This window comes from Nycticebus coucang, chromosome 5 (assembly GCF_027406575.1).
Source record: "Nycticebus coucang isolate mNycCou1 chromosome 5, mNycCou1.pri, whole genome shotgun sequence".
In the NCBI taxonomy this organism is placed as follows: domain Eukaryota; kingdom Metazoa; phylum Chordata; class Mammalia; order Primates; family Lorisidae; genus Nycticebus; species Nycticebus coucang.
In genome coordinates this window covers 71,082,758-71,106,006 of record NC_069784.1, presented here as the reverse complement: position 1 = coordinate 71,106,006, position 23,249 = coordinate 71,082,758, and the positions used below count along the sequence as shown (strand labels likewise).

The 23,249-nt window shown below is 36.6% G+C and overlaps 1 protein-coding gene across 1 annotated transcript in view; it reads right to left on the bottom strand.

The window, feature by feature from the left end:
- Positions 1-20,468, bottom strand: part of MANEA (mannosidase endo-alpha) — a 32,536-nt gene extending 12,068 nt beyond the window's left edge. Inside the window, exons 1-2 of the mRNA XM_053592333.1 lie at positions 19,421-20,468; positions 9,982-10,563 (exon numbers count right to left, since the gene is read on the bottom strand). Coding sequence (XP_053448308.1) covers positions 9,982-10,563; position 19,421 — 583 coding nt within the window. The 5' untranslated portion in view covers positions 19,422-20,468. The remainder of the gene's footprint in view (positions 1-9,981; positions 10,564-19,420) is intronic.
- Between the last annotated feature and the right edge of the window lie 2,781 nt (positions 20,469-23,249).

Sequence of the window (23,249 nt, the reverse complement as noted above, 5' to 3'; positions counted from 1 at the left end):
AATAAATAAAAATAAAATAAATAAATAAATAAATAAAAATACTGATAAACTGTTATTAACTAAAGTCAATAGTTTACCTTACGGGCTGCCCTTTGTGTTGTAGTACAATTCCACGGTTTTGTCAATCCATTATCAGATGCCCACCACTGCAGTATCAGATAGACTAGTTTCATTGCTCTATAAACCCCTGTGCACCACCCATTCATCCTTTCTCCCTGCCCCCGGCAATAACTGGTATTTTTACTGTCTATGACTCTGCTTTTTCCAGAATGCCACACTATTAGAACCATAAAGTCATGGCTGTCGAGGGCGGGCTTCATCCACACAGCAATCTGCATTTTAGAGTCCTTCTTGCCTTTTTATAACTTAATAGCTCATTTCTTTTTACTGCTGATAACATCCTACTGTATGGATGAATACCATTCACCCACTGATGGACCTCTTGGTAGCTTCCAATTTTTGGCAGTACTGAACAGAATTGCTATAAATATTTATCACTGGTTTTTGGGTGAATCAATATGTTTTAACAAAAGATTGAGAAGATATAAAATTATTATACTTCCTCTCTGTAGTACTTAATTTATTTTTGGACTTCTGTATTACAAAATAAGTATTAGAAACATAGATTAGCATAACTGGACATAGAATATTTAAGGTCAACTATTCAAACCATCATTACATATATAAAGAAATGACTGATCACTACAAAATGGCATTGATTTCTAGATCAATCGACAGACTCTTTAAGGCCAGGAAAGAATAACAATGGTACCAAAAGAGAAGCATGTGGAGATTAGTAAATGGAAGGTCAGAAACAACCAGGGAACTAAATTTTAAGACCTAAATTTTGTGGCTGTCATGCTATATAAACATGAGTCCCATTTAAAGAAACAAAATGGAACTTTCACCAAAGTTAACAGAAAACAAATATACATCCATATCTCTTATCAACTCTAAAAACAGGAATAGCAACAAGAACATGAGAGGTGAACAAAATAACCTATAATCTATGGGGCTTCAGGGATGCTCTGGCCAGCGAAGAAGGAGTCGTAACTCAGAGAACTGGTGAGGAAAGCACCTACAGACGACTAATCCAACATTTACGCTCCTGCCAGTCCCGTTGTAATAAGAATAGCACCAATGAAAAGTGAAGTAAAAATGTTCTTGAAAAGAGACTTAAAAAACATTATTTTATGCAAAAAATAAATGATGAAAAAGAACATAAGTAGTAAAGAAAGAACACACAACAGAAAGATTATGCAATGAAGCATGTGCAAATTATGAGCAAAGCGTTCTTGGATGAAATTAAAAACAACAAAATGAGAGTACTGTTTCTACTAATAGTAAACTAGTCTCTATTAACAGTTGATCTAATAGTAGACCAAACAATCCTCATGAAGGTAACCAAAATTATTAAATGAAATGTGGGGAACAAAAACGTCTTAAAGCCAAGAGTGAGGAATTCCCTGGCCAAACTGAAGGGACATGTGAAGCCAGAGAGAAAGCTGAGCGAGGAAGCTGGTGGGCCTTGAGCATAACTTGCACAAGTTAATCAAGTCTCAGAACAGGGGATCACACCCCTGGTTATGGTGCTGGTGCAGTCCTCTAGCTTTACACTTAACTTAGGGGATCCAGCCTGCTATTCATTTATTTATTTATTTTAGACAGTCTCAAGCTGTCACCCATGGTAGAGTGCTGTAGCGTCACAGCTCACGTCAGCCTCAAAACTCTTGGGCTTAAGCGATTCTCTTGGCTCAGCCTCCGGAGTAGCTGAGATTACAGGCATCCACCAGAACGCCAGGCTATTTTTGTTGTTGTTGTTACAGTTGTCATTGTTGTTTTAGCTGACCCTGGCTGGATTTGAACCTGACAGCCTCAATATATGTGGCTGGCGTCCCATCCACTGAGCTATGGGCACTGCCCCAGACTGTTATTCTCTTTTTTTTTTTTTTTTTGTAGTTTTTGGCCGGGGCTGGGTTTGAACCCCGCACCTCTGGCATATGGGACCGGCGCCCTACTCCTTGAGCTACAGGCACCGCCCCAGACTGCTATTCTCAACCAAGCAAAAGTAAAAGCACTTTGTCTCTGGAGGAAGATGTATCCATGATCTCAATTTGCAAAAGCATTAAAAAAAAAAAAAGAATAGTGTACAATCAACTTGAAATGGTCACAAAATTATCACTTTTGCCCTTTTCCTATTTTATCTACTATTCTCTTTTTTTTTTTTTGAAAATGATATTTAGTATAATTCTCTTAGAGAAAATACTCTATTAATATAGTTTGGAAAGATTTTTTTTTTTTTTTCCCATTTTTTTTTTTTTATTGTTGGGGATTCATTGAGGGTACAATAAGCCAGTTACACTGATTACAATTGTTAGGTAAAGTCCCTCTTGCAATCATGTCTTGCCCCCATAAAGTGTGACACACACTAAGGCCCCACCCCCCTCCCTCCATCCCTCTTTTTTTGAGAGAAAGGGTAGTGTACCAGAATAAGCATGGGCTTAAACATGTATTAAAACATCTCATCACATATTAACAATACAAACTAAAGGAACATTAATTTGATTGGGCATAGTGGCTCACCCCTGTAATCCTAGCACTCTGGGAGGCCCAGGCTAGTAGATGGTTTGAGCTTAGGAGTTCAAAACAGCCTGAACAAGAGCGAGACCCCATCTCTACTAAAAATAGAAAAACCAGCTGGGCAAAGTGGCAGTTGCCTATAGACCCAGCTACTTGGGAAGCTGAGGCAGGAGGATCACTTGAGTCCAAGTTTGAGGTTGCTGTGAGTTATGACACCAATGCACCTACCCAGGGTGACAGAGTGAGACCTTGTCTTGGGAAAAAAACAAAACAAAACAATTTTTTGCTTCTGTGGCCTCACCATCAAAACATAGGCAGTTCTTACCTTTTAGGATATGTCCTAAGTATACACATAAAATTCCATTGCCTAGACCACAAGGTTCAATAAATGTTGGTTCCTTTTTCTATGATGTTCTCTGTGCTTTCCTCCCATTTTGCCAACTCTCTTCCAACCATAACCCCCAAGCATGGCACACACAGACACACACACACACACACACACACGGCTTTTTACATCTTAATATAATGATCTTCATTCCACCTTTTCTTTACTCTTTCTCCAGCTTCATTGTACCCCAGTTGTATGTTGTTCAAAATGATATATCAATTACATAGATTAAAATTAAAAAGAATTAAAAAGTTATGTCAACCAGCTACATTTCAAATGCACCATGGCCCACACAACCTAAGGTATTAGCACAGATAGAGGCCCCTTTTATTGTCACAGAAAGTTCTGCTGGATGGCACTGCCACACTAGTGATTATCCCAACACGGCAGCTAGCTCCCTCCAGTCCAGTGATTTCTCCTGCTCTCTAATCCTCTCTCTGGCTGTACTCTAAGGCTTGGGGAGGATGGCCTTTCTTTTCTTTACCCTGTCTTATTTCAGCTTCGCTACTGCATCAATTAGGACTTGCATCTATCTAGTTCTACTCCCACACTGTGCTCCACAGTCCAATTTACCTTCATACTGTCTTTTGGACTGTGGCACTCATCAGTTCTGAACCAGATAATAACAGTCCTATTCCTGAGAAGGGTGGGTCATTTGTAATGGTAGTGAATCCTTGATAGTAACCAGAAAGGTTTCTCTAAAACAAGCCAATAGTGTATTATTTCTAAGTAAAATCTATACTCTATATTTCTATTATTGTAAGTGCTTAACAAACTAGGGCATTTTAAAAGTCCATTCTTGAAATTCCAGCATGCTAAATGCAAAGAAAAAAAAATGCCCTATCACTCATGCCATCCCTTCTGTAGCTGTGGTCCCTCAACCCCCAACCCCCAGATTGGTACTAATTCAAGGCCTCTTACTAACCACTGCACTACATCATGGTCTAAACTCTGCCTCCTGTCCCATCCCATCCTGCTATCCTGGTCTGTGGAAAAACTATCTTCCACGAAACTGGTCCCTGTGACAAAAGGGTTCCCTGGCCTACTAGGAACCTAGCGGCATGGCAGGAGGAAGCCTCAGCCTCTCCCGGTGGCTCTGGGCCCTGCCCCTTTCCCCTCCCTCCCACTCATGGGAAAACTGCCTTTCATGAAACCAGTGGCAAAAAGGTTGGAGCCTACTCCTCTAACGCACTGTTGCAGGATCTACAACACAACTGATACCCAATAATATTTTGTTCCATAAAATGATGTATTTAAATAGGGTAAGAGTTAAAAATACAAGGTATAAAGTTAGATAGACCAAGGGAAGAAAGTCATAATTCTGTAATTTGATACACATATACCCCAGTTAAGTTATTTTACTTAAGTTTTCATACCTGTAAAATGGGCATAAATTCAGTTCATAATTCAAAGTCTGTTTTAAAAATTACAAATGGGAGAATGCATAACACAGTCACAGCTCTCAAGTTTCCAAAAAAGGATTACAAAATAACAATTTGTAACAATAAGACAGCATAATGGTAAATAAATTTTATACCTTTAACTCTGAGCTTATAATGAATGTGTTCCCTTATATATAGGAAACTTAACTAGTGCTGTCAAACATCCCGAACATTCTTTCTTTCAAACTAAAGATTTAAGAGAAACAAAGGCAAGCTTGTTTCTAGACATAGACACTCTGTCCTACTCAGGGCGACACAATTTCAACAAAAAATTATAAGGCACATCAAAAAGCAAGAAAAACACACCTGAACAGATAATGCAATAGGCAGAATCAGGTTCACATATAAAAAATGTGGAATCATCAAAGAGAAAATTTAAAATCACTATGAAGCCCTTTCCAATCCAATTTTTCTGCCACCCACATACTCCATAGCTCTTATTTATTTTGGGCAAGAAAGAGGTTAGTGGATTACTTGTAATTATCATACAGTTTTAAAAGAGCAAAATATAAACATGAACTCATAGGATGATTTTGTTATCTATTTCAGATTTCATAAAATAATTAAGGTGGTCTTGTTTATTTTTGTTTACAAACAAAAAAAAGAGTTATTATGTTGGAAGAGATCTCATATAGAATGGAAAGGGAGCTCAGCAAAGGCCAAGAATGACAAATACTACAGAAAAGTAACAACAACTAAGTACATCATTTTCAGACTGCTGAAAACAACCCCCCAAAACTCACTGCAGCCAGAAAAAAAAAATAGTATAGAAAACTGAGAGCATAAAAAGATATTTGAAAATTAAAGCAGACTTCTCATTAGAAACCATAACAGAAGACAAAAAAATGGAGTAACATTTTCAAAGTTCCAAAAGGAAACAAACACCAAAACCCTCTAAACCTGCCCAATTCTATATGGAGGGAACATCTTTTAAAATAAAGAATACAAACAAAACTTGAAAGAATTCACTATAAGCAGATTAGTACTATAAGATACGTTAAATTTTTGAGATAGAATTACCGGACATGCAGTTGGATTTACATTAAAATATGGGTGATACTAGAAATAAAATAAATAAATCTAAGGAAAATTTTTCTTTTTAAATAACAATAAAAGACAAAGATTGTTAAAAACGTGTCAGCAAACTATGACCCATAGGCCGAATAGCGCCCTTTCCAGGACAATTGGCTATAATTTGTCCACATATCGTATAATGTCTTGTTTCAGACCATAATGATACAGCTGAGTGGTTGCAAAGGTGGAAGGCTTCCAAAAATATTTATTAGCTGGTCCTTTACAGAAAGTATTTTTCTCTAGTCTACTGTAATAACAACAGTAGTAATGTATACTTTACTACATAATGTATACATAATGTATACTTTGCAAAAAGTATGCAAGGGGAATATTAGTAGTAAGGATCTTACATTACATGTGACATTTGCAAGTAGACTATGATTATACAAAGGGGTATATTTAGTAAATTGTGAATCAGTGACTAACAAAAAGGAAAAAATGATAAATAAGCAAATGCAGGAGACTAAATGGAATCATGAAAACTGTTCAATTAATCTAAAAGAAAACAAAGAGAAAAAAAGAAAATAAAGAATGGAAGAAAGCTGCTAACAAGACACAGATTTTAATTGATCCCATCACATCAACAGTCATGTTAGTAATAATAGTCTAATCACACAAATTTAAAGGCATAATTCTCAGGTTAGATTAAAGAAAAGCAAGACTCAACCATACGGTGTATACAAAAAAACCACTGTAAGTGTAAAGGCATAGATTAGGTTAAAAGCACAGGAACAGAAAAAAGATACACCTGGGAAACACTAATCAAAGAAAGGTGGATGGAATAGTTACCTTAATGAAAGTAGACTTCAGAGCAAAGAATGTCACCAACAATAAAGAAGAATATTACATAGTAAAATAGAATATGGACCTAACAGAAGACCTTCAAAATACCTGCTGCAAAAACTAAGAGACTGGAAAGGAGAAATAGATGAATTTACAAATTTTCTTGGACATTTCAACTTTTTAAATAACAATAACTAAAAACAACATAAATGTACTGTCAGAAGTGTGACATGGGTCTCAGTTAGCTAAGATCAAGGTATCAAATCCCTTTCTAGAGGCTCTAGAGAGAATCCCCTTCCTTACCTTTGAGCTTGTAGAGGCCATCGCATTCTTTAGCTCACGAACCCCTTAACCACTTTCAAAGACAGCAATTGTGGGCCAGGTCCTTCTTTCATGACATCACTCTGACTCCCCTTTTCCTTTTCTTCTATGCATAAAAACTTGTGACTAGATTAGTCTCACCCAAATAATCCAGGATATTGCTATCTCAAGGTCAACTAATTAGCAACCTTTTGCAGTAGCAACCCTACTTCTTTTTTTGCCACATACAACAACATATTCCCAGATTCTTTAAATTAGAATGTGAACATCTTGGGGGTCAATATTCTGATAATTCCACTGAGATTTTAGTAATCTGTATAAAAATATAGGGGGGGGGTATCCATCTAGTATTGTCTCATGATTTTAAGACAAGAGGAAAACTATATTATGTGAGATACTTAAAAGACCTGAAAAGGATACATATCTATCACGTGCTATTGTAAAGTATTTGATACGATATGATAACATAATAATTGATTGGGCACCTCTAACTGTAAAAGCAGAAAATCAACATATTAGTATCTGCAAATATAACATTGTAATTACTTCACACAGCAATTCAATTTAAGAAAAAAGGATGTTTATCAAAGGACAAATGTTAACGTTAAATATGTAGTCACAGCATATTCAACCACACAGGAAATTAAACAGTCTTCATTTACAGTCTTCAATTCAATAAATGCCAAAGCCCGCAGGCCAGCTCCCTGGATTAAAACAGGGTTTTGAGTCAGTATTGGGACAGCCAAATTATTTTGCCTAATTATAATGAGTACAATTCAATATTTAACTGATTTAAGAAATTATTTTTATTTAAAGATTGAATGGAATGTCACTTTTAGTTGCATCAAGTGTACTTTTTAATTTTGTCTATCAGAAAATCTACCAAAAAGTAAAATTTTGCAATATTGAAACTGTCTATATAAAAGTAACTGTATTATTCAAATGTTTAGAAATAATTAATGTTCATATACATGATATAGTAGTAAAATATTATGTGGGGGGAAAAGGTCTTTGTAAGCATTAGACAGGCACAAAAATATGAACTGATAACTTTTCTTGCTGATAATAGCTGAACTGTAACCATGTACAGTATGGCAGTTAAATATACAGTACAACCCCTGTAAGCTGACCACCAAGGCACTGCAAGAAACTAACCAACATAAGGAGGTGGTCCACATAAGGCACTAGGCATAATGTATTGAGCCGTACACATGGTGCATGTCTGGTCTGTGAAAATTAGGTCAATTTTAAGAGGTGGTCAATGTAGGCAGGTGGTCAACTATGGAGGTTCTACTGTATTTATTCATATATAAATATAATTTATATATGTTTATATGTTTAAATGTATAAACACTTACGTAACTGAGGGGAAAAAACCCTCATTGTATACTATTCAATTTGTATGAAGAACACTGAAATTTCTTTTTTTTTTTTTTTTTTTTTTGTAGAGACAGAGTCTCACTTTATCACCCTCGGTAGAGTGCCGTGGCCTCACACAGCTCACAGCAACCTCTAACTCTTGGGCTTACGCGATTCTCTTGCCTCAGCCTCCCGAGTAGCTGGGACTACAGGCGCCCGCCACAACGCCCGGCTATTTTTTTTTTTGTTGCAGTTTGGCCGGGGTTGGGTTTGAACCCGCTACCCTCGGCATATGGGGCCGGCGCCTTACTCACTGAGCCACAGGCGCCGCCCAGAACACTGAAATTTCTAAGAATAACCATTTTCTCTGTCAAACAAGCAGTTTTTATTAGCCACAACAAGGCAGCCTTGAAATGACAAGAAAGACTTGAATATGATCAATTAGAAAAGATTCTCCTCTCAAAATGAGTAAACAGAGACATAGAGACACAGAGCAGTCCACGCTGTCTCAATTCACCAAAGCCATTTATATTGTAATACAGAACACAGAAACCAGAGTCCTGAGGCTATACTAGAGAGTGAGAGTTTACAAACAGTTGAAAAAAGTTATTACACAGAAGAAAAACATGGCCTCTTGCACATATCTGATACAGGTTCATAAAATTCTGCATTATTCTGTTCATGGAAGAGCCTGTGTTTCCCTATGTACCTATCAGCTCCACAGTGAGTCAAGGTCTTTACGTAGTGATAGAAAAAAATAGAAGACCCCCTTTCTTCTTCTGGCCCTACTGGTCAGGGCGCTAACAAGACAAATGAAACTAAAACAGGAAGGTTTCACAAAGAGTATATTAACAAACAGAAGGATTTTCAGGCACTAAATTATGTTTTTTCCTATAATTCACCTGTGGGACAATGACTATCTTACTGAGAGTGACTGGAGTGCCAGAGGAAAGGAAAGAGAAAGGTGAGGGGAGGCGGAAACGAAAATAATAATAACCAATGAATTCTCATTACTTAAGTTAAAGGTATATAATGTAAAAAGGTCGAGGAAATATACATAATAAACCCAAAGAAAATAGAAAATAAGCATATTTGGTATAACAGAAGGCAGAGAAAGAAGGCAAAAAATATAGATGGAATAAAGGGAAAATAAATAGCAAAATGGAATATTTAAAATAGTATCAATATTACATTAAAAATACATGAAATATACAAATTTTAAAAGACTATTAAGACAGTTTTAAAAAGTAGAAAAGCATGAACATATTAGATGCTATATGCCTAAAATGTCAAACGGCTTGAATACTCAATAATAGATGAATGCACAAACTCTGCTACAATCATATGTAACAAACTACTACTCAGCAATAAAAATGACTGAACTAATCATGTAGTTAATAACATGGGTACATGTTAAATACTGTGGTGAGCAAAAGATACACAAACAGACACACAAATGCTGATTCTATTTTTATAAAATAATGGAATACTTGCAACTATTCTATAGAAATCGGATCCAATTTCCTGGGGTAGAGTAGGAAGGTGGGGCTGATAAAAGAATCGTATGAAATGTTTTGAGCTATAGAAATACTTTACTTCTTGGTTAGGATGGTATTCAAATAGGTGCATATCTTTAAGAAACAACATTGAGCTGTAAACTTAAAGTAAAATTCACTATACTTTATGTATGTCAAAATTTAATAAATCTAAGGGGATTAAATTAGAAATCAATAAAAATAATATCAGAGAAATGCCCCCAAATCAGAAATTAAATATACATTAAAGCAGTGGTTCTCAACCTTCCTAATGCCGCAGCTCTTTAATATAGTTCCTGTGGGTCGCGACCCACAGGTTGAGAACTACTGCATTAAAGGAAGTGTTTAAAAGGTGGTTACCTAAATGTTTAATTTGGCAATCTGAATTAATTTAACAATATCATTAATAACAATGTGAAGACTAATTAGTAATTTAGCATTACACAAAAATTGTTTAAATAATATATGTACATACGAATACATGAAATAAAATAATTACCAATTGAAGCAGAATGCATTTGTCTCATGTGGGTTTCTATGACAGAAGGATCCCGAGAACTGTAACTTCCCAACTCAGGATAAAAGCTGGAGCCAATGTCATCTGGAGGGTTATGTCTCCCTTGTGGATAATTCTTGGCTATTCTAGGGTCCCAATGCTCCAACACTGGGTGGTCCCAATGTATATATTTACCATCAAATTGTGGATTTCCATACCAATTGTAATAAAATACATGCAAATAATAATTCAGAGGTGGTAGTTCTTCCAGGTTAAGTTCAGAGGCTTTGGAAGGTTTCATAGTGATTTCAACACTTTTTAAATTCTTGGTATTTGTTTCACTGTTGATAATGTCACTCTTTTGTGAATCAAAATTTTTCCTGAAATGATTAGTTCGCTGATGGAGTTCTGGAAGAAGGTCAAGTCCGAAAGGAGCTCCAAAAGCAGCTGTATTGGGTCTTAGCACTTTTAAACCCATCATCAGAGAAAAAATAAACAGAATAAAAAGTGACAAAATGATGCAAGTCCTTCTCCGAAACTTTGCCATGATGACATACTTTAAACTCCAAAATAGTAACTGTTTCACTGCAATTTTTTGAAAAAAGATAATTAGTAAGTGATATCAGCAATATTTTCCAATATATTCAAAATGAAGACTAAATTCCATAATGTTCATTACATTGAAAAATTAAGAAAGTATATTGTGATAGTAATTATGCCATCAAATACTGGTTTCAAAAGAATCTACACATGAGTAAATGGCAATAAATATATTTTTCATTATTTCAAGAGATTTTGTGCATACTGAATTTAGAAAAGGAATATTCTGTATATATAGAATAAAATTTTCTAAACCTAAGTGTAAAATTTAAAATTCATAGTTAAAAAAAAAGGAAATACTTACAAGTATATGAAAAGCCTGGTCATTAAATGGATTTTCATAAGACACTTTTTTTTTTAACTAAAATAAGTATTTCACAAGAAAGGAATAATCATATATTTTAAATAAAATTTTGAAAAGTAATGGAATAGAACAAAATTAAAAACTTTAATAGTAGAGAAAAAAAGAATATTCATTCATAAATTTGATATTCCCAATTTTTAAAAAACTCATTAATTTGTAACTGTGAAAATCTTATTTAACAGAGGTTATAAGTATCAACAAACAATTTCTAAAATAACATATGTTGGCTCCGCACCTGTAGCTCAAGCGGCTAAGGCGCCAGCCACATACACCAGAGCTGGTGGGTACAAATCCAGCCCAGCCCTGCCAAACAACAATGACAACTACAACCAAAAAAAAAAAAAAATAGCCGGGCCTTGTGGCGGGAGCCTGTAGTCCCAGCTACTTGGAAGGCTAAGGCAAGAGAATCGCTTAAGCCCAGGAGTTGGAGGTTGCTGTGAGCTGTGACGCCACAGCACTCTACCCAGGGCAACAGTTCAAAAATAAATAAATAAATAAATAAATACAAATAATAAAATAACATATGTTTTTATTTTTATAAGACATGCATATATTAATACATATATTACTGGGGGTATGTTCATGGGTATATATATTTAGGTATATATACATATAAAAAGGTTTTCAGGTTTTTATATACAAATTTCTTATTATAAAGGTGTTGGGCAAAATGTTGACCTTGACTGTTTTATAAAATATGTCTTCCTATGATATTTCACGTTGCTGTTACTCTAGGAAATTCAGTTAAAGTAAACTTGCTCTGATAGAAAAGACAAGTAAAACTTCCTACAAACTGCTCCTCTCACATGCATATTCCAGAAACACTAAGATGACCTCCCGTATTTATTCTAGAGATAAAATCACAGATTATTTTCACTGTCAATCTTTTTAAGTTGTGAATTATACCATACCGAAAGAATACAGAAGACGGCTAATTTAAACCGTAAGTAAACATTTAAGAAGAAAATTATCAACTTAAAACCTCCTTTCCACCTCTCGTGTCCCTTCCAATACCCAGCCCTGCCTTTCCCCCTGCCTACGGACACTGCCTGAGTCTTGTGCTTACCCTTACCTCACCTTTCTTTTATAGTCGCCACCATACAAGCATACCTAGCCAATATTAATTTTCTTTTGCCTGTTTTAAAATTTTAAGTAAATATGGCATGTATACACATTACATATGCACATGTATGTATACTATATATTCTATATGTAGGCATCCATGTATTCATGTGCATATGCATGTGTACATGTAAGCATGTATATACACGTGAGCATATATACACGAACAGACATAAACTGATATTAAAATACATTTTAGGTCATATATGGACACAAGATACATATTTGCATATAATATAAACACATAATAATTATATATAATTAAGTGCATATAAAATTCAAAGAAATTTGATAAAACAATATTGATTACTAAATATGGGACATCTTATTTGGTATCCTAACTCTTCCCCATCACTGTATTCAATCATATTAGTTCCCCTTTTTCTCTAGAAAAAGTCATGAAGATGAACTTTTAGCAAAAGACCAGACAGGTCTGGACTAATGCCTCTATAAAAACAGCTGAGGGAATGGGTTTGCTCTCTTCTGCTTTTCCACCAGAATGACTCAGCATTCTTTCCCCACAGAGAATACAGCATTAAGGAGACATCAAGGAAGCAGACAACAGACCTCACCAGACAAGCAAAACCTGCTGGTGCCTTGACTTTCGGGCTTCTCAGCCTCTTAGAAATAAATTTCTGTTCTTTAGAAATTACCCAATCTCAGGTAATAGCAACACAAAATAAACAGAATTAACTGCCAGGTGAGAATCATAAACAGATACTGTATGGAAAAGTACAAGTTTGATGAGAGACAGTATATCTACATTATTGGCAAAATGTTTCTTCAGAAGATGTTTTATTATTAATAATTATAAAGAGGAATATAATAATGGTGGAAAACCTACCAAATACCAATTCAAACTAGAGATCAAAATTAATGGGTAATTAACTTTTGTCAGTTAATTTTGTGTAAATAGGTATTGATACAGAACAGTTGGGGTGGTGGCGCCCCAGCTGGCTCAGCCAAGCTGAGCTAGAGGACCTGCTGCCTCCGCTGTTTTGGTGCAGCGACAGTCCGCAGAGGAACCAGAGAGCTGGAGGGTAGGCAAGGGGCGGCTCCCACTCCCACCCCCACCAAAGGCTCCAATAGCCTAAGGAGCGGAACAACTGCTGGGGAGACAACAGCGCCTCAGTGTCTCCTTCCCTTTACTCTTGTGACTAAAACCGGAACCCCCGTTTCCTATGCCTAGGTCAATTTCATGTAAGTTTCCTAGGCCTCAATTCCGTGAATGGACTGTGTCCATTCATTAATACATTCATTCACTTTGCCCCAACTGAAGGGACTGTGTCCATTCATTAATACATTCATTCACCTTGCCCCAGCGGAAGTGACTGTGTCCATTCATTATTGCATTTAATCACTTCACCTCAGCGGAAGAGATTGTGTCCATTCATTTCCTGGCCAAGGAACTCGTGCACCTATATATACCGCTAGATTGAGAGAGACAGGGAGAGCTTTTCTCCCCGACTTGGATTTTCTCTCCGGGAGCTTTAGTGTTTTCGTATTCTTTTCTGTAAATAAATTCTCTTTTACCATCAATCTGTGGTCCATGGATTTATTCTTCAAATCGCCAAGAACAAGAACCTGAAATTCTGGTATCAGATTGATCATGATTCCCCAGAAAGGATGTACTAAGAAAAACCTGGAATCGTGTTGTGATAATCCTGTCAAATTGAACAGCAGAAAACAGGACACAGACCTCGGAATCAAAGTGAGAACCCAGAAATGAAACCCTCCTCACTCTCCCATCTGCTCTTTGATGAAGGGACAAAAACACACACTGGTGAAAAGAATCCCTATTCACGGTGCCGGGGAAACTGAACAGCTACATGTAAAAGACTTCATGAACCAGGATCTCACAAAAATTAATTCATGATGGATAAAAGACTTAAACCCGAGGTATGAAACTGTAAGAATTTTAGAAGTGTTAGAAAAACTCTTACAGATACCAGTCTAGGGAAGGAATTCATGAAGAAGACCTGAAGGCAAATCAGAGTAACAACAAAAATAAAGTTTCTGCACAAAGAAACTATTAATACAATGAAATATTCTATCTTTTTAGTATGGGAAAAATATTTACATACTGTGCATCTGATAAAGGCTGATAACTAGAATCTACAAAGAACTTGAGGAAATCAACAAGAAAAAAACTGAATAACCCCATTAAAAAAGTGGGCATAAACCATGAACGTCAACTTTTCAAAGAAGGTTGTCTAATGGCATACAAACACATGAAAAACACTCATCCTCTCTAATCATCAGGGACATGCAAATCAAAAGCATAATGAGATATCACCTAACTCCAGTGAAAATGGTGCATATCAAAAAATTCCAAAGCAACAGATGCTGGTGTGGATGTGGAGAGACAAAACACTCATTCACTATAGGTGAGGCTGCAAACTATACAAGCTTCAGGGAAAGTAATATGGATTTAGTATCTCAAAAAACTAAAAGTAGACCTACCTTTTGTTCCTGCAATCCCATTTATGCAAAGGAAAAGACATTTTATCAAAAAGACATTTGCACTGAAATGTTTATAGCAGTATAATTTACAATTGCAAACTGAATGCCATTAATATATGAATAAAATAATAAAATGTGGTATACCATGGACTACTACTTGGCCATAAAAAATGGCAATCTACTATCTTTTCTAACAACCTGGATGGAACTGAAGGCTATTCCTCTAAGTTAAGAATCACAAGAATGGAAAAATAAATGCCACATGTTCTCAATTCTAAATTGGAACTAGTTGATGGAAATCTATAGAGGGGAGGGGAGAGGAGGCTAAGGCAGCAGTTCTCAACCTGTGGGTCGTGACCCCTTTGGGGATTGAATGACCCTTTCACAGATATTTACATTGCGATTCATAACAGTAGCAAAAATTACAGTTATGAAGCAGCAATGAAAATAATTTTATGGTTGGGGGTCACCACAACATGAGGAACTGTATTAAAGGGTCAAGGCATGAGGAAGGTTGAGAACCACTGGGCTCAGGTAAACTCACACCTAACAGGTGCAATACACATATTCTGGCAAACTTATAATACTGACTTTCAAAGTACAAATGCAAAATATGTGAACAAAATGTGTGCACTCCTGTAACACTTTTTTGACACAAAGTCTCACTTTGTCACTCTCCATAGAGTGCTGTGGCATCATAGCTCACAGTAAACTAAAACTCTTGGTCTCAAGCAATCTTCCTGCCTCCGCCTCCCAAGTAGCTGGGACTATACATGCCCACTACAACGCCCAGCTAGTTCTTTTATTTTTAGTAGAGACACAGTCTTGCTCTTCTCAGGCTGGTCTCAAACGCCTGAGTTCAAGCAATAATACCCACCTCAGCTTCCTAGAATGCTAAGATTACAGGTGTGAGCCACCCCACCAGGCCTATCTATAACATTTTTTAAAATGAGAAAAAAAAAAACCGTAATCCAGATCTAATCATGAGGAAACATCAGGTAATATACCATTGAGAGGAGATACACACTTACACACTTATGCATGCTATGTACATAGGCACACACACAGCACATACATATACTACGTATATAATGTATACCCGTATACAGTACAGCATGTAAGTGTGCATGCATAATGATAAACAAATATGGTAGAACTTTATCATTTAGTGAATGTGCCAGAAAATATATAGGAATAATTGAGAATAACTGAGTAACTTTGCTACTTGTCTGTAAGTTGAAAATTATCTGAAAATTAGAAATTACGAAAGAAGGCTCGGCATTCGTAGCACAGTGGTTAGGGCACCAGCCATATACACCAAGTCTGGTAGGTTTGAACCCAGCCAGGGCCAGCTAAAGCAACAATGACAACTGCAAAAAAAATAGCCGAGTATTGTGGCGGGTGCCTGTAATCCCAGCTACTTAGGAGGCTGAGGCAACAGAATCGTTTAAGCCCAAGAGTTTGAGGTTGCTGTGAGCTATGACATCACAGCACTCTATCAAGGGTGACACAGTGAGACTCTGTCTCAAAAAAAAAAAAAAAAGGGTGGCATCTGTAGCTCAAAGGAGTAGGGTGCTGGTCCCATATACCAGAGGTGGTGGGTTCAAACCTAGACCCAGACAAAAACTGAAAAAAAGAAATTACAAAAGAAAAAAGAATCCCACCAATAAATGGAAGGACATGAGCTGTGAACATAATACCTACTTATTTCTGAAAAGGCTCAACTCCCCAGCTCTGAAGTACATGATTCCAAGCAGTAAAATTTCTGTGTGAAATGTGGCAGCGCTATTATACATGATAGGAATTAAAGGATGATAACTGTTTTGGCTTTCCACTATAATTTCTTGTCCTGAAATTCCCAAATTATTTACATAACGATAAATCTTTCCTTTGCTTAAAGCAAGTGAGAATTTTGACAAGGCATGAAACAAACAAAAAAAATTATGGAAGCAATATGATTTTAACTAGAGTAAAGATATAAAGAGATATACTTACACATGTCGTAGTTACCTTTGGGTGACAAAACACATTCTTATTTTCTTACCCTCTTTTAAAATAAGAACATAATACTTCAAGGGGTGTCCATCTTATTGTGGCTGGGCCTATGCAGATTTTGTGAGGACCTTTTTTGCTTATCTGTAGTGTGGGATATCAGGAAAAGTACGCAGAGACTTTTTTCTGCTAATCAGCCTTGTGTATTGTTTATGTATTTAATGTATGGCCCAAGACAACTCTTATGCTTCTGATGTATGGCAGACAAAAAAAGTAGGACAACCCTGCTTCATAAGGAAAAAGATTTGTTTGGGTAGCTATTCTACAAGGAAATAATCAATAGTAATCAATGCTCGTGACTAATGGATTTAGAACTTAGTTAAGACACTGATGTTTGCAATGCTGACTTCGGTGGAATACAAAGATGAATGAAGATCAGGATGTATAACGAAAAGAATATTGATCTTGAAATCTGAAAACGTAAGCTCAAATTATCCATGCTGAGCTAGTCATGTGATCCTGGGTAAGTCCCTTACCCTCTTCTAAAAAAGGAGTGTAGTATCTATTTTGCCTACTGACAAAGTTCCATTAATCATGCAACATAACGTTTGAGAAAGAAAAATTTCAAGAGTAATATTTTAATCTAACAGTAAATACTACTTAGCCTTAAGAAAATGAAAAGTAGAGAAGTACAAGAAGTAACTGAAACTTTAAAAAAAGGGTTAGGTTCATTTCCCAATTCTACAGATGAATACAAAATACACATCCATTTATGCAAGCTGCCTTCTTTCCCCCTCTTCCCTACAAATGTAGGGTTTTTTTTCATCATTTCAAAATCTTAAGGGTATATAAATATTTTTGGTTATGTGGATCACTTTTGATGCTTGCATCACAGCTATAGTTTCTAAAGGTGGTCCCTCCCTCTTTCTTTGTACATTATTTAACTCATTTAAAATGTTTATCAATCATTATAGCAGTTCAATCTTAAGAGATAATCCACTGGCTCTATCCTCAACCTCCATATTTGGATTAACAAGAAGTCATCTCAACTTAAATAAAGACAACTGGAATTATAATTTAAAATATGGGGCTCTTCAGTTCAAATACCTGAGTTCAAATTCCAGCTATGTCATCTTTTTAGTTATTTGACCTATACAAGTGGCCTGAGCTTTCTGTGCTTCTTTATTTACTCCTTTGTAAATTGAGTTATTATTTCACTTATAGGATTTTTGAGAGGATGGAATAATATTTTTTAAAAATCTCAGAATTATGTCTAATTTACACTAATACTAAATAAATACAAGCTAGTATTTATGATGATGATGATGATGATTAAAGATGAGTATCTAACAAGCAATTAAAAGCCAATTCATTTAATTCTAAGAGACAGCTATTCTCTGTATGGCCAACTTTTAAAATACCATTCACCTTCCACGTCAAGGCTGAAATCCCTCCTCTTTGTGATACCTACTTGCTCTGTCACATATTCTATTGTTACAGTTTTTATCTACTTTTTAAACTGTTGTTTTTCTTACTTTATTACATAATGCTGTGTATTTACATATTTTATATCCCCTACTAGATGCCTTAACCATCGGACATAGAGCCTTTACCTTCATACTTCAGTAGAGTCTAATATACTTTATGCACAGTTAGTGTTCATTAAGTGTTCAGCTCAAATAACTGAACTTCTGGCCTTTTTATATATTGGTGTATATTTGGGCAGCATACACATAAACAGATTCTACTGCCCATCTACACACTTAATGTTTACAGTCCATATTGAAAATATTAAATAGGACGAATTTATATAAAGATCCAATAATTTTCAAAATTCATTTTAATAAAAGTTATCATCTTAAATACTACAAGGCCACCAGAATGCTTGTGGCTAAACATGTGATCTTGCAGTAAAAGGTAGTTATTTTGCCTCAACAAAAAAAAAGACGTTTTAGAAGTCACCCCATAGGGAAAAAAATTACAAGTTAATTGCAAACATACAGGTTTCCCAAACAGGAAGATGCAGGTTCAAGATGTTGGCTATCAAACATCTGTTCTCTTCTCAAAAGGCAGTTTGTGTATCTCAACAGTCATAAACAATAGTTTTGCTTTTTTTTTAAGCTATGGTTTCTGTTTTTGAGTTTTGTACTTTTATGAAATCTTTTGAAATTCTAAGGTGATTTGGAGGTTTAGGGACATCTAATAAACTGTTAAGACATATGCAGCTAGCTAAAAGATTTAAAAGATGCAGAGCAAGGTAATACCAATTTTTTTTTTTAATTTGCTGTTATCATGTAACTTACAAAAGCCAAACAGATTTCACCTTTTAATTATTATTAACTAAACTAAATTACACAGACTTCTGGTGCTTGTTTCTTCCTCATTTTATTCTGTGTGAAGCCACTAGAGATAAATATAACTAACACTAGAAGACACACCTGTAAGTTTCAAAATCAGTTTCTATAACAAGGCTTCCTTGCCCAGGTCAGTTAACTTGTAAATACTTGTTCCCCTTTGGTTAAAGAAATTCAGTCAAAAGTCATCTCTTTGTTCCATTTTAATGCTCACAACAACTTACAACTGAACTTCCCCCCCCCACACACACACACTGTTTTACAGATAATGAAACTGAATAGTTGGTAACTTTGTTACAAAGTCTCTGTGCTAACCAATGGCTAAGTAAGGCAACCAGCAAGGGAGAGACCAAGTCTGGCACTAGAACTCAAGTTCTTGTCTTCATGCTATTATGTCTTCCTGCAGTAGCCAAATCAAGTTTAGAAAAAGTACTATTGTAAGTTTAGTGACATGAATGAAAGTAGCTAACATGTCACGATTTTATTTATAGACTTAGAGAACAATGCTTAGCTGATACTCCATAATCTTGATGTAAAGACAACTTACTTCATTTCTGTTCTCATCATACTGTCATTATTCAGCACACAAATAACAGAAGCAGTTCTGGAAACGCCTTTTGCATAGAGCCTGAAAATCCACGAAATTCCAAGCACACCAGAGTTTTTTCAGGTGACCTACATATACTTCAATACAAACAGAATGTTGTCATGAAAGTGACTTGCCAACAACTTAATATCAGTATCTAGACTTGATTTTGTATTTTCCTTTCAAACTACTGCCTAAATACTATGTAAACAGCCCATTCCAGTCCTTTTGTCTTTTTTATGAAGACCACACAATTAACATTATCTTCCCGTTTTATTTTTTAAGCACTTTCACATATTCCTCTAACATTTCTGTAAGGTCTTACAACAATTAAACCGATTAACTGCCTGTATTTCAAGTTACTTCCTGGAGGAGAAAAAATATCAAAAACAACAACAACAACAAAAAAAAAAAAACCAGTCCAGCACTGTTCTATTCTGAGACGCAGCAAAGAACCGTGCCAAACACGTTGACAGGTGAGTGGAAAAACCATCTCTGCGGTGGCCTCCACATCTGGTTTTCCTTTCCCCATGCCGAAGGCCCCAGGAGACAGGCGACAGTGACCTTTCTGCCGCACCGCGAGCCCAGTAGGCCTGGATCCTTCCACTCTCCCAGTCGGCTCAAGGCCGAGACTCAGTTTAGGGGTACAAAAACCCTGCTTAAACCAAGAGTTCCATCTGTTCCGAAATTTCCAACTTGCTGGGCAGAGAAGGCAAAACTGAGACGACAGGAGGTTCTGCTCCAAAGCGGAGTTGGAGACGAGCCCGGTGGGGTCGGGATAGAGCAGAGTAACAGGCAATAAAACTAACCAAGCTAGCGGGCAAAAGAGACGCGGCGGGGTTGTCAGGAGTCTCCGCTTTCCCGCTCCGCGCCGCCCGCGGCCCGGCCGAGAGGCGCAGGATCAAAGGGCGTCGGCGGAATGCGGCCAGCAGATTGGCAGGCGGGCAGCGCGCAGGCGCTTGCTGTGGGTCTCGTGCCGGCCTCAGTCGGGCTGTGGGCCCTGAATCCTGCAGCTACTCACCAGGGTCTGGGGAGCGATCGGCCAAAAGCAGGGGATCGGCCGGCAGAGCGACAGAAACCAGGAATGCACAAAAAAGACACGGCCGCCGCGCCGCAAGCCCAGCCGGCGCCGCCTCCTCTAAGGCAAACACAGGACGTTCCGGGACAGTGGAGGGGCGGGGCGGAGCTCGGCGAGGGGGCGGGGCTCGGCGAGGGGGTGGGCCCGAGTGCTCCCGGCGCGAGCCCGGCGTCTACGGCCGGGAGGGGCGGGGCCCAAAGGGGGCACGGCATTCCGGCGGTCATGTGTTAGGGAGAATTTGTTTGGCTTTTTTTTTTTCTTTATTGTTTATTTCTCTGGATGTTGTATATACGCAATCATATTTTGTAAATAGGAATAATTGTTCCCTTCTTTCTCACTTTTAAACCACTAATTCATTTTTTATTTTTCTCTTACTTATTAACATAATATCCAGTCCCACGTTTAGTGAAAGTAATGATAGCATTCTTACCTTGTTCCTGACTTTACTGCAATACTGCCAAAGTCTTATTATGAATTGCAATGTTTGCAATGTTTGCTGTGAAGTTTTGGGAGATACTTTATCAAGATTATTACATGTTATATTTCCAATTCCTAATCTTTTTTTCTTAGCTAGAGTGACTGTTTAATTGATTAAATGTTTTTTCTGTGTCTATTGAGATTATCATTTTTTTCCTATTTTAGTATGTTCGTGGGAATTAATCATTTTCTGATCTTGAATGAGAGGTGGGGATTTTATTTTATAAATATGTTAATTCATGCCCACTTGCTTAAAAACTGGGTATTACTGCTAGGGTAAATCGATTAAGGTAAGTAGATTCTCATCACATCACCCTCTGTGTCTGTCAGACTCTTGTGCAATAATGTTTCTAAACTGGATTGGGGTTGTACTAATGCCCCATTTGTAACTGAATGCTCTCTGCTTATTCCCTGCTATTGGAAAAAATTGTTGAGATAGCATTGAGGAAGACAGCATTGCTAATATTCTTTTATTTTCTTCCCATGTCACTTTTTTCCCAAACTTTTTTTGTGTAGATTATGTTTTGTTTTGTTTTACTTCTGTGGAAGGTAGGCAAACAATGTTTTGTTTTAATCATCACATATAAAACATTTTTGCATGCTGAATCTTGACAATTTTTTCAAATGTGAGATGGCCATAATTACTGCTCAGTCCAATTTTCTGTTTTTCATATATATAGTTTTCATTAAATAGTTTTCTGAATGAAAAAAGTGTAGAATTTGGTAGCTTTATAAGGATTGAAAATGTCTCCAAGATAAATGAATAAGTTATTAGTTAAGACAGTAAAAGTCCATTTATATAAATTACATATATGTGCAAATATTATCTTCTAAAATATCTAAAGGAATATCTGCATTGTTACTTATAGTGATTAAGGGAAGAGGAATGAAGGAGGATTTTCTTTTTCATTTTAACGCTGTAGTATTTCTTTTTTTCCTATAATTATAAGCACATATTTATGTATTTTTAATTTAAAATATAGCACAGGAGAAATATGCCATTCATCTAACAGATGGGCTTCTGGAAAGAAAACGAGCTTCATGTACATTGATTTTTATGTAGTAAATAGACATTTTGAACATGTGACATTAGGGGGTGATCAGTCACTGAAAGTCCAAGTTAAAAATGAACTGAAGAGGGAAGAATGGAGAAAAAACCCACAAGTTTTTCTCATAGCTTTCTTGTCAAGAACAGTTCTAATGTAGTAAACAAATAGTGTCCTTTGTTTTCTCCTAATTATCATTTATTAATAAAATACCCTCACCTCACAGGATCCTTGAGGTTAATCTTATATTTCTGCTAGAAAAGCATCATTTATTTTTCTTTTGGCATTAGCAATGAATATCCTTTCCCTTATTTTCCTGACCTAGGTAAGCTTTTATACCTTCAGAGACTTTCTTCTTGTTTGTTTCATTAAATCTCACAATCTCCTGAATATTTCATGTCTTGAGCCCTGCAAGTTTCATTAGAACTTTTCAGACATTATGCTATTTTATACCTTTGTCTATTTCTTCACTTAACTATTGTAAGTCAGTTTCTGTCCATATCATCTCCACTGGCATTGTTCAGAATTATTTTTTATAAACAATAGAAACTGAATCTGGCAAACCTAAACATAAGTAGACTATGTGGAAAGTTGTAGGATAGAGTGCTGCGTGAAAGTGAAGGCTAGTTCACTTGGCAATGGCAATGCATAGGAACCAAGAGGGGCCAGGAAACTGCGAGCACTGACCCCTTCAACAGTACAGATAAGGACCCTGCTGCTTTCCAGGCTGCACTAAGCTCTCAGTGCTGTTGACATCACCATGAAGAACTTTACGACTCTGCCGAACATGGCAGAAAATTCACCTCTGTGTGAATGGTGCTGTTAGATCTAATGCACCAATGACTAGGTGTGGGCCATTTCTCTTGACGGACCCTGTATCATTCATAGGCGGGGTGGCAGCTAAAGCAGAAAACCTGCGAGTAGTGGAAAGCTGCATTATCCAGGACGTGCAGTGCTTCCTGACTCTCTGCAAGTTGATGCAGAGCCACTCAGTGTCCTGAAGGAAGTTCCTTGTTTCATGATTGAGCATTAGTGTTATATCATCATTGGGCACAATTCAAATACTACACCACTCAAAGTCCAAGTTTTATTGCATTGTATTAATTTATTTATAGACAGAGTCTCGCTTTTGGTCCTCCATAGAGTGCTAGGGCGTCACAGCTCACAGCAACCTCAAACTCTTGGGCTC